General features: G+C 40.4%; 1 protein-coding gene across 1 annotated transcript; it reads left to right on the forward strand.

Annotated features, from left to right (window-relative positions):
* The first annotated feature begins 4,413 nt into the window (after nt 1-4,413).
* INA (internexin neuronal intermediate filament protein alpha) lies at nt 4,414-13,095 on the forward strand. The gene is made up of 3 exons (XM_069980224.1): nt 4,414-5,466; nt 11,116-11,240; nt 11,763-13,095. Exons 1-3 carry the CDS (start codon nt 4,414-4,416, stop codon nt 12,055-12,057), a joined length of 1,473 nt encoding a protein of 490 aa, XP_069836325.1. The 3' UTR covers nt 12,058-13,095.
* The last annotated feature ends 218 nt before the right edge of the window (nt 13,096-13,313 follow it).

The following is a 13,313-nucleotide window of genomic DNA, read 5'->3' on the forward strand; positions in this document are numbered from 1 at the left end:
AGACACAGTGCTCTCTGCTGCCACCTCTGTCCAGGTCAGGAACTGCCCAGAGCAGGAGAGATATTCAATGGGGATTTCCTACTACTCTGGACAGTTCCTGACCTGGACAGAGGTGGCAGCAGAGAGCACTGTATCAGACTGGAAAGGATACACCACTTCCTGCAGGACATACAGCAACTGATAAGTACTGGGAGACTTGAGATTTTTAAATAGAAGTAAATTCTTATCTATTAGTGATGGGAGAACATGCTCGTCCGAGCTTGGTACTCGTTCGAGTATTAGAGTACTCGATGGCACTCGTTACTTGGACGAGCATCTCGAGATACTCAAGAAAATCTCATCATCCATTTCCTGTAAGTTTGGGCGCTATTTCTCAGCCAATAAACATGCAGGAGACTCTTTGATACATCCTGCGATCATGTGGGACCCATACATGTCGATAGCAGCGATTGCTTGGACAGATCAGATGACCCTGCCATATAAAAATCTCGGCCGGCAAGGCTCGGCTCACATGTATGCTGGAAGAGATTAGGGACAGAGCTGCTGCTGGTCAGGGAGAGCGTTAGGGAGGGAATTAGCGTTCCAGTAGGCATGGAATACTAGCGAAACAAATAAACAGCCCTTGTAAGGGCTTCAAATAGTTTTTAAATTGTATTACTACAGACTGCTGGCTGGGACTTGCAGTGCAGCTACCACAATTTCAGCAACACACTGTGGTGATCGGCTGCTGGCAGAAAGGGGACATTAGGTGTTGCATACAAACCCCTAAGAAGTGCTCAGTACTATTTTATTGTGTCCTCTACTATATTTCCTGATTTCTGTATTTCTTACGCAAGGTCTATCTAAGTTCATTACTGCTTGTTCAGTGTAATGGGGGTGTCACAGAGTGTATATAGGTGCAGCCACCAACAGATTGTATCCCACAGCCCCCTAAAAACTAGTGGGCCCTCTACCATATTTCCAGATTTCTGTATTTCTTATGCAAGGCATATCTAAGTTCACTACTGCTTGCTCAGTGTAAAGGGGGTGTCACAGAGTGTGTATAGGTGCAGCCACCAACACATTGGATCCCACAGCTATTGCCCAGAATTAGGCATAATGGTGCCCTTAGGCAGCCTCAGAGGCATCCATACATGCTGCCCCTGCTGTTTCCTGTCCATTTCCATTGTGTTTCCATCATTTTCTGAGGTTGACAGGTTTTCACACGACCTTCCCTCTACCGAACTTGGGTCCCCTGCAAAAATGCTCGAGTTTCCCCTTGACTTCAATGGGGTTCGTTACTCGAAACGAGCACTCAAGTATCTGGAGATATTCGTCTCGGGTAACGAGCACCCGAGCATTTTAGTACTCGCTTATCACTACTATCTATCTAAATCTATATAACTTTCTGACAGTTGAAAAAAAAATGCCACTGAGTACCCCTTTTAATGCCTCATGTGCTTATACTTTGCCCTCACATTGTAATAATTCCCCTACTGTTTAAAAATACCTACGCTGTGCCCTCACTTGGCAATAATGCCTCCTATGCCACCCCAACCTGGAAGAATGCCAGCTGTGTCTTTAATCAGTAATAATGCCTCCTGTGTCCCCAGTCTGTAAAAATGCCACCCCTGCCCACAATCCATATTAATCTATCAGCACCCCCAATCAGTAATAATGCCTCTTGTGCCTCCTAATTAGTAATAGTGACTCCTGCGTCCACAATAAAGAATAAAGCTTCTTGCGTCACTCAATCTGTAATAATGTCACCTATATCCCCAACCAGTAGCAATCCCTCAGATCCCCCCAATCAGCAATAATACCTCCTGTGCCCCCCAACTTTCAGTAATAATGTCTCAGGTTCCCCCAATCAGTAATAATACCTCTTGTGCCCCCTTCTCAATAGAAGTGCCCCCTGTGCCCCCTAACTATCAGTGCCCACCTCCTCCCCTTTGCACTTCACACTAGTCTAGGAGGCACTGCATGTACCCCTGCCAATATATATATATATATATATATATATATATATATATATATTTACCCAACCTACATCCCCACAATGGGCAGAGCAGTTCCTTAAACCGACCTCTTCTGGCCTATGGCCTGCATCGAGTCTTGTAGGCAACAGACCTGAAGTGCCTGCAGCCTATGATAGTGTATGAACAGGGAGCCGAAGTAACTGGACTGGAGTGACACAAAGGGGGACACTTATGAATGGTCCACCCGAGGCGTACGCCAGGGAGAAGGTACAGATTTGCCCCTTCTCCCTGGGGTACGCCTACCATATGCCCCGCTCGCCCGATGGGTGGGCCGGGGGAGCTTGGGGGGCATGACAAGGAGAAGAGGAGGCGTGACCTCTTTTATCTTGATTTACGCCTGCGTGTAGATTTAGTATGCCGGGCGCAGGTTCGGGCACCTGGCCGGACGGATTCACAAAGAGGCGTGCTCCTCTTAGTAAATCTTGCCAGGAAAAGGGGGCCGGTCTTCATAAATCCCCCCAAAATTTGTAAAACAACTGGGTCAACTGCTTCTGTCCATCCGAGCACCTCTAGCAGCCAGAATGAGGGGGCCAGGGAACCCTCTTAGCAAGATGGGAATGTCCCTTTGGAGTCTCCATTGGAGAATAGTAGGGTTAGGCTGAACACTATCTTTCAATATTACATTCCTTCCTGAAAATATTTCATAAGCCACTGGATCTCCTTGGGTCCACAATACTGACTCCTTACTGACCTAATGTTTACTTTCTCCCATTCTTTGGTTGTCTTGTTTTCCTTCTTGTGTTTTCTCAGTTGGAAATGTATTTGACACATGGTACTGCTCCCCAGACACCGATAGGTCATTGTGAACAGCACTTTTCTAGCAAAATGTTCAATAAAAACTATTGATTAAATGAACAAAAACAATTATCCGGTGGGATTTCCTTCAGTTCTCAGTAAAATGTATCAGTTATAGCACCATCTCAGCTCTGCCACATCCATTGTCATTTTAGCTTTATGAGAATATAAAAAGTTATTATTCAGACTGTTACTTTAAGCAGATGCACAATAACTTTGCATTAAATAGCACTAAATGGTGTATTTAAAGAAGAATTCATCTACATATAGCAATTTATGTATACTACATAAAAAGGGATAAAAGCAATAATAATAATAATAATAATAATAATAATAATAATGATAATAAATTTATTTAAGGCCAATATATTCCACAGTGCCAGGTCATCTGGAGTGTGGGAAGGAACAAAACAACCTAAAAAACACTTAAAGAAGGTGCTCAATCCAATGCAGATGTTTCTGGTCCAGTTGTAGCTATAATAATAAGGAGATGCATGGACTGTCCCAGTTAAAAATGCATAAAAATGCATAAAAATAATAATACATTATATTATGACTTTTAAATACTATATCTAGATAGATAGAAATTTTTGTGCTATCTATTATCTATCTATTATTTATCTATCTATCTGTTATCTATCTATCTGTTATCTATCTATCTATTATCTATCTATTATTTATCTATCTATCTGTTATCTATCTATCTATCTATCTATTATCTATCTATCTATCTATCTATCTATCTATCTATCTATCTATTATCTATCTATCTATCTATCTATCTATCTATCTATCTATCTATCTATCTATTTTCTTAGCAGACCACTTTCCAATGCAATGCAAAGTTTAGCCTCCAGCTTGAAGCTCCATACAGATGTAGCAGAGCTGAGTGTGTGATACAGGTGACACTACTTTCGTTTTACATAAGACTGAAAGTAAACCTGCTCCATTATGTTACATCACCATGAACTCAGCATAAAGTCTCTACAAAGTGTTAAACAGCAATCCACCTCTTCTCCATCTGTAACTCCATTTCTATCTGTTCTATCACATTTAAGGACACTGGCATTACAGAGAAAGCAGATACAAAGCCCCCAGAGACAGAAAGAAAGATTAATATCCCTGTGTAAGCTTCTTTCTAGCTGAGGGCTTCCCCCAACCTCCCATCTGGACTGTCAGAGTTATGATGTGACACTGCAGAGCTCCTCTTATATAACAATATCCATCCACTTATGTCTTGCAGGATTCTCAGTCTTTGCAGATCTGGAGAGGAGTATGGGGGGGTTGGAGGTTGGGGGGAGCCCCTGTAGCAGCCATAGGGGGAGGCAGGGGAGTAAAGCAGGATGGCTGACATCAGCACTGCGGCAAAATGGACAGTTCCATCTGTGCACGAAGAAATAAACCTCTGCTCTTCTCCTTCTGCCTCCTCCAGAGCTGCACCTCCTGCTGCAGCACACCACATAATTCAGGCACTGCAGGGAGGAGGGGGTTAAAGCCCATTATGTGGCAACCAAAGTAAAAGCTTCTCCCCTAGCTATTGATCCTGCCTGGCAGTATAAAAGCCAGGGAGCAGGTGTCCCTCCCTCATCCTCTCTCCAAGATGAGTTTTGGTTCAGATCACTACCTTTCCTCCTCTTACAGGAAGATCTTTGGAGACCCTCCCAGGTCATCCAGTCGCCTTGGAGGGAGCAGCTCCTCATCCAGGACAACCATTTCTGGTGGCTTAAGGTCCCAGTCCTTATCCCGCAGCAATGTGTCCTCTTCTCAGTCTTCTTATAGGAGATCTGCCCGTCCAGGGCTCTATATGTCTGGAGACAACTTAGATCTGACTCAAACTTCAGCCTTGAACAATGAGTTTAAGATCATCCGTACCAATGAGAAGGAGCAGATGCAAGGGCTCAATGATCGATTTGCTATGTTCATTGAGAAGGTGCACAACCTGGAGCAGCAGAACAAGGTGCTGGAGACTGAGCTGGTGGCCCTAAGGCAAAGACAGTCAGAGCCCTCCAGGCTTGGAGAGCTCTACCAGCAAGAGCTGAAGGATCTTAGGGCTCAGGTGGAGGACCTCAACACTGAGAAGGCTCAGCTCATCCTAGATAGGGACAGCCTAGAAGATGATCTCCAGAAACTCAAGGCTAAGTATGAGGATGAGATCAGGATGAGAGAGGAGACAGAGTATGCCTTGAAGGCTCATAAGAAAGATGTGGATGATGCCACCTTGGCTCGGTTGGATCTGGAGAAGAAGGTGGAATCTCTGCTGGATGAGATCTCCTTTATGAGGAAGGTCCATGAAGAAGAAGTCACCGAGCTGATGGCCATGCTCCAAGCCTCCCAGGTGTCTGTAGAGATGGAGTTGTCTAAGCCTGACCTGACTTCAGCTCTGAAGGATATCCGATCCCAGTATGAGTCCCTGGCAGCCAAGAACCTGCAGTCTGCAGATGAGTGGTACAAGTCGAAATTTGCCAACCTGAGTGAGCAGGCATCTCGCAGCTCTGAGGTGATCAGGGCCAGCAGGGAGGAGATCAATGACTACAGGAGACAGCTCCAGACCAGGACCATCGAGATCGAGAGCCTTCGTGGTACCAATGAGTCCCTGGAAAGGCAGCTGCAGGAGATGGAGGAGAGGCACATTGCAGAGACAGCTGGCATGCAGGTAAAGCCCTTCTCCATTGCCCTCTTCCCTATGGATAAGATTGCTATAAGGGCTAGTACTAGTCCCTTACTCTTTGTACATGTGAGCTGTCCATGGTGCTGAGCACTCCAGCAGCACCAGATCCCCACACCCCAGGTACTGCTATATCACTATACACTATTGTTACTATTGCCTCTGCACATAGGCTAAACTTTTATCCATACATAATTATTCAGAATCTAATAGACTTTGTATTTCCACACTGAATCTAGAACTCTCTATGATTTGCAGGAACAGGTTAATCTGCAATCATGACTGTAATACATTATAGATGAGGAGCCTTATGTAACACATTCGTGCAGGCATTAGCTGCTTTGTGGAAAGTGAAAAAAATAAATCCTCTCCAGGAAGGCTGGGTGGGTGGGAGGAATGGTAGGGAGTGGCACCAGGGTCTAACAAAGGCACTTCTGCAACTCTCAGGGGACTGAACTCTAAAAGAGACAGGCTACAGAGAGCAGGGCTGAGATGTTAGGTTTTATTAAAAGTAATCTATCATGTCTATTGTACTGTAAAGAGTAAAACAGCAGTAAAGTGAATAATTCTATGTTGCATGCACATGTATTTTGGGGACGTTTTTTTTACACTGCTTACAAAGAACTATTATCTATCCATTTATTTGTCTTCGACCTATCTCAAATAATCATATATCTATTTATCTGCCCCCTATCTGCCTTTCTATCTACTATTAGTTACATATTTACCTGCTATCTATCTATCTATCTATCTATCTATCTATCTATCTATCTATCTATCTATTATCTATCTATCTATCTATCTATCTATCTATCTATCTCTCTCCTATCTATCTATCTATCATCTCCTATCTATCTATCTATCTCCTATCTATCTATCTATCTATCTCCTATCTATCTATCTTTTATAACTTCTATGTTCTTTGTCTGCCGCCTGTTTAAAGTAAGTCTGTCAAAAGTTTCCATAAAATGAAATCTAGATTCTCTCTCTCTCTTTCTATCTATTTATTATCTATCTATCTCATATTATCTATCTCCTATCTATCTATCAATCTATCTATCTATCTATCTATCTATCTATCAATCTATCTCCTATCTATCTCCTATCTATCTCCTATCTATCTATCTCCTATCTATCTATCTATCTATCTATCTATCAATCTATCTCCTATCTATCTATCTATCTATCTATCTATCTCCTATCTATCTATCTATCTATCTATCTATCTATCTATCTATCTCTCATATTATCTATCTATCTATCTATTTCCTATCTATCTATCTATCTATCTATCTATCTTCTCTCTCTCTATCTATCTATCTATCTATCTCTAATATTATCTATCTATCTATCTATCTATCTATCTATCTATCTATCTTCTATCTATCTCCTTTCTATCTATCTATCTATCTATCTATCTCTCATATTATCTATCTATCTATCTATCTATCTATCTATCTATCTATCTATCTATCTATCTATTGATCGATCTATCCATTGATCTATCTAGATTCTATCTGGCTATCTTTCTGCAATCTTAGCTGTTGAACCTCCCATAACATCCTATGTGTCTGTCTATCTATTTTCTATCTATCTATCTATCTATCTTTGTATCTACTTCTAAAAATTACAATGTATTGTTCACCAAACAAATAATTTACAATTAAACTCCGGTAAACATAAAAACCTTATGTAAATAAATAGAATTGATTAAATAACTTGTTCCCATCTATATACTGTGAACAGTTTATGATATGTAATCTGTTTTGTATATTTTAGTGATATTTTGTAGTATCATTCTTTGAAGACGTTGTAAAATGTTGATGAGATATGGACCTGCCTGGCACTAAATATTAGATCCACCCAACATAACTTCCATCGCCATCTTTATAAGGGAGTGGCACCTTGTCTTTCATCCATTAGCTCTTATTGCCACTTTGTAAAACAGGTGCCATCACTGTAAAAGGTAGAAATAAGCAACAGGTAACAGAAATCAATAGTCTATGTATATAGACAGTAGTCTATGTATATACGTTGCTTACAGAACTGGGACAGAAGCGATGACAGTGCAAGTCTAGGTGTGAACAGTATTATTCTAGCAGCTACGCTCCTTGGGGTTTCTGTACGCTTGATTTCCCTGGCAACCTAATCTGGAAACAAAACTAATTTTAGCGTCTCTCCCTGTCTCTTATTTCACACCGTTGTATTACAATAATAGTCTATAGGGCGTGACATTAGATGGTAACTTCTAGGGTAAAATCATTTGGTGGACACCATCCAGTCTGATTCTTGGTGGAAAGATAAACTTAAGGATCCACTTTAAGAATTAAGTTATTTGTATTTAGTATTTGGGTTTCTTTATGGTCAGTATTTTTTAGCCAAGACTATGGGTAATTCCAAAATATGCAAAAATATGAAAATCTTTTTATTATAGTGGTTTTGTGTCTGGTCTATTGCTGGTTTCGGTAAAATATAGTGACCAGAATACTACATGTGAACCCAGTCTATGAGTTACATTGTATCCTGAATCCAGCAAGTTAAGTTTTTAAGGGGGAGCATGAGATTAGAAAGATGGGTCTACTTTTGTCTATAGGATATAGTATAGTATTGCAGCTCAGCCTCGTTTTCTTGAATAGGATTGAGGTGTAATACCATTGGAGGTGCAATAGAAAGGAGTGGTGCTGTTTCTTGGAAACAAGTGTGAAGCATAAGCACAATTTTTGCTATTCAAAAAATTTTCTGCTTCCAATGTTCAATATATCTAGAGACTGGGATTAAAAAAAAATGTACCCAGGGAAACAAAAATCACTTGAGCAATTCCTGTTATACCTGGGTTTTTCAAAACATACAAAAACATGGCTACTATCTTCCAGAGACAGCATCACTCCTGTCTCCAGTTCAGGTGTGGTTTGCAATTAAGCTCCATTCACTTGAATGGAACTAAGTTACAACCCCCACCCAAACTGGAGACAAGAATAGTGCTGTCTCTAGAAGAAAGTGGCCATGTTTTTGTAGCACTGGATAACCCCTTTAAACTGGAGCCTCCAGAGTCATCTAACCCTCCAATGTCACTATGCAGTTTATAAAGAATACAAGAAGTGAAAACTAAAATACCCACATCCAGTTATACACGCACATAAAGAGATACAGTATCAAATTATTTTATTTCATTCATGGTTTATTTGTTTACACTTATTGTTGTCAATATTGTGATTGGATCATAATCATTTATCTGGTATGAAGAACAGATGTCACTCCTACTATTTCTTCTCCTTTTCCACTCCATTCCACACCATGAGTGTGAGTATAAGCAGCATCTGTTCTTTATATGATGTAATTCATTACCATCCACACCTAGTTTGGCTTAAAAGTTGCTGTCAAAACTGCAACAAAACTGCCCTGTGTGAGAACATCCTGAAAAAAAATCCAATCCACTAGAAGTTATGACAAGTAGCTGGCCCAATGGTTAGGGCAAGGATGTGTTTTTGCCAATACCCTTGGGCTACGTTTAAATGATCTATGGAGCGGGGAAGCTAAATCAGAGCTTGTCATTAGCGGGAAAGCTCTATCTTTGCTTAACATCAAGTTGAAATTTAATATATATTCTCATTTTTACATAAATGACACAGTACAGCAACAGTACTGCAATGAAATTGTAAGTGTGTGAACACAACCTTACATATTAATAATCAGGGCTGCAGAAGGTACTGCTACAGTGTTAGGAAATGGCGGCACGATGAGGATCTGCTGCAGATCTGTTGCAGATCTGACGCAGATCAGTTTTAGAAGATCTGCAATATATATATATATATATATATATATATATATATATATACACACACACACACTATATTCTCTCTCTCTCTCTCTCTCTCTCTCTCTCTCGCTATATATATATATATATATATATATATACATATGTATATATAATACAGTCGATATTATGAACATAGCCTTAATGCATCCAACAGAATAGTCCGAGCAGTCTGACCATGTGTACTTACAATACTAAATAAACGCATCCAAAAGCAGATCTGTCGACAACAGATTATTGTCAATATAAAGAAATCAACAACCTATGCAACTTGACAAATACAAATATTGTAGAAAGGGTTATGCCCTATGATATAAGCACCTCCTAGGGTATGTATACAGTCACTAAACACATACTGTACAGTATATAAAACAGTGGTCTCCAACCTGTGGTTCTCAAGCTACTGCAAAACTACAAATCCCAGCATGCCCTGACAGCTGCAGGAGTTTTACTTTGGCTATAGAGACCAGATGAAGACCATAGATAAACTACCTAGATGCATTTTATTCCAGTCCAGGGAGAGAAACAACCCAGAGCCAAGAGGCTGACCATCTGTTAGTGAGGAGGTGACCGCTCTTCCAGAACTGTGAATACGTATCTGAATGTATAATATTATAAGATGTGTAAGAGATACTGGCAGGACGTTTATCATTGTAAGTATCATTGAACAGGCGGCCTCACCAGATGTTCCTGATGTAATAATGCAATCAGAATATATTCATGGTTTACCCATATAGGCATAATAATCCAGTTGCCTCTATGGGATCCTTCTGGAGTAATGGTACTTTTACACGGAGCGATAATTTGCCCGATCGCACAATTAACGATTTTAAATGAACGATGTTTTTTTATAACGATCAGCGTTTAGACAGAACGATATATTGTACTGAAAATTCGCTATGCGATCGTTTTGCGATCGTTTAAGCCTATCTCACACATAGGTGAAATCGTTGAAAGACTGTTTACACTGAACGATCTGCAATTTTTTTGCGAACGATCAACGATGATTTGTGAACATGTTGAAAGATCAAAATGAACGATTTATCGCTTGTCGTTTGATCGTTCGCTGCGTTTACACGTACGAGTATCGTTATTGTGCAAATTCGAACGATAAATCGTTCCATGTAAAAGTACCATAAGGGCCCTATTCCACCGGACTATTATCGTTTGCATAATCGTTAACGATTAACGATCTCAAACGACCACTATTGTGAAAGACCTGAAAACGTTCACTCATTTCCATGGAACGATAATCGTTACTTATGATCGTAATTGCGATAGTTTTTTTTTTGCTATTTATTCGCTATTGCGTTCGTATCTATTGCGAATGACCGAACGATATCATGTTATTCAATGCGAACGATTTGCGAACGTTTTGCGAACGAGCAGCGATAAAAATAGGTCCAGGCCTTATAAAGCGATCAACGATTTCTCGTTCGGTCGTTAATCGTTAACTGCATTTCAACTGAACGATTATCGTTTATATTCGAACGATTTAACGATAATCTGAACGATAATCGTCCGGTGGAATAGGGCCCTAAGTCCTTAAAGGGATTTTCTCTTGTAGACCACTTCAAACTATATATTCTCTATTAGTGCACATGGATGGGGAGCCTCCTATTTGGGACTTATCGCTTATCAACCAGACCCTCTGCGAATAACAGCTCTATTTCTGAAGAGCCCTGTCTTTTGTCTCATTGTGCCTGTTAGTCTTATGTTAGAGGATTATGAAGAATTGGTATACTATCAGTATTTTATAACATTGCTGATCCCTTGGCGTGGCATGCTACATATTATTGATTCCTCCATCTTATTGATTATAGGATACCATTAACCATCTAGAAAATGAACTTAGGAGCACAAAGGGTGAAATGGCTCGCCATCTGCGGGAATATCAGGACCTGCTCAATGTCAAGATGGCGCTGGACATTGAAATTGCTGCATATCGGTAATTTGTGTTTCTATTCAATCAATCAATATTTGTCAATACGTATAATATATATATTTATACATTCCATAGTGTATATTGATATCTTTCCCCCATTGTTATACTACTTAGCAGCCCAATTTGGGTGGGGCTCTTGTACCGGTGCTAAAATGACAGCAGGATTGTAGCTACAGAAAGGCCTGGTGATAGGCGCCTTCTAAAGGGAAATTATGCCCTGGACATTGTATATTTCATGTAAATTATACGAATATATATAATAACTGGGCACTTAGAATACTGTGGGTATGCAAGGAGGACATACAGAGACAGACAAGGGAAAACTGTAGGGGGGCGCTAGACCTTAAGAGGAGCACGCCTCAATGTTCTGCTTAGTTTTGTAAGATCAGATAAATATTTTATAGACATTCATGACTCAAGGTGGAGTATATGTAATGGGTGGAGTCTGAAATTCCAGTAAATGTATGTCTACAGGCTTATTAAATTTAAACCTTGTTAATCCTTTAATTTTTTTTTTTTTTCCAGGAAATTGTTGGAGGGTGAAGAGACTAGGTTTAGCACCAGCGCTATCAGCATCATGCCTCCAAACCCATCCCAGAGTTACTCTTACCAGCCTCGAGTTCATACATCATCCTCCTCCAAGATAACGCCAGCTTCCACATCCTCAAGGAAAGATGAAGCAGATGCAGGCAGCAAAATCACCTCCAGAACATCCTCTCACAGAGGAGAAACCTATGAGGAAATCATTGAAGAAACGGTTGTGTCAACCAAAATAATAGATAAACCAGACCAGAATGAAGGAATAAATGGTAAACCTTAAGTAGCTAGTAATTTACTAATTTAGCCATTCAACTCTTCACTTTGGTGTTCATCCTTTCACCCTTAGAGCCCACAGCTAATGCCTGTATCATAAGTGGTCACTAAGGATTTCTAGGGAGGTGCATTCATGTTAAACATCATCACAAGGAGGCTGAATTCTAGGCATGTTGCCTATGACCCATTGGCCACACTAGAACCACAAGTCCTAGGATAGCCCACCAGCCTATGGTGTTATAGGATGCAGTGGCCTATGGTAGAAGGTCCTAGAGGCAGGACCAAAAGAAAACATTAATTTCCCGTAGACATGTTTAACCTGTTCCCACTTCTGGGATGTGTTCCCAAAGATGGTGACGAAAAAGAGAAAGGAGGATTGATCCAACTAGAGTTAGTGAGCCTTGAGCCTTTAAGGAATTGTCTGGGATCTGTTCCCCCCCCCCCCCCCCAACAAATTCAAACTAACTTTAATTAGTTTTTAAATTAAAGGGGTACTCCACAGAATTTATTTGCCCCAAATCAATTTGTGCCAGAAAGTTACACAAATTTCTAAATTACTTCTATTAAAACAACTCAGGTCTTCCAGTACTTTATATATTTCCAGTAGAGTATATCTTTCCCAGTCGGACACTATGCCTTCTGCGGCCACCTCACTCCATGACAGGAACTGTCCAGAGCTGTAGCAAATCCCCTTAAAAAAACATCTATTGTCTGGACAGTTACTGTCATGGCCAGAGGTAGCAGCGGAGAGCACCGCGTCAGACTGGAAAGAAAACACCACTTCCTGCAGGACATACTGCAGCAGATAAGTACCGAAAGATTTGCATTTTACAAATCCATATAAATTTCTCTCACTAAAACATTTTTAAAGAGTACCCCTTTAATGGAGCAAAGCTGCAATACCAGCTTCAGTCTGAGGATGAGGGGGTCGCTGTTTGTAAAGAAAACCTAAAGTATTCCTAATCCTTGACATCCCATTTTAGCAAAAAAGAGTTGTCAAACAACTCATTTAGGGGGGAATTTATCAAACATGGTGTAAAGTGAAACTGGCTCAGTTGCCCCTAGCAACCAATCAGATTCCACCTTTCATTTTCCAGAGAGTCTTTGAGGAATGAAAGAAGGAATCTGATTGGTTGCTAGGGGCAACTGAGCCAGTTTCACTTTACACCATGTTTGATAAATCTCCCCCATTGTACCAATACTAGCAATAAAATAATTTCTGGTTTCAATGTTTTATTGCAGCCCACACCATACCATATAACA

The sequence above is a fragment of the Dendropsophus ebraccatus genome, chromosome 8 (assembly GCF_027789765.1).
Source record: "Dendropsophus ebraccatus isolate aDenEbr1 chromosome 8, aDenEbr1.pat, whole genome shotgun sequence".
NCBI lineage: Eukaryota > Metazoa > Chordata > Amphibia > Anura > Hylidae > Dendropsophus > Dendropsophus ebraccatus.

Coding starts and splice junctions, on each gene's coding strand:
- INA (XM_069980224.1), top strand. CDS start 4,414: ATGAGTTTTGGTTCAGATCACTACCTTTCCTCCTCTTACAGGAAGATC. Junction 5,467..11,115: donor CAGAGACAGCTGGCATGCAG/GTAAAGCCCTTC, acceptor TATTGATTATAG/GATACCATTAACCATCTAGA. Junction 11,241..11,762: donor ATTGAAATTGCTGCATATCG/GTAATTTGTGTT, acceptor TTTTTTTTCCAG/GAAATTGTTGGAGGGTGAAG.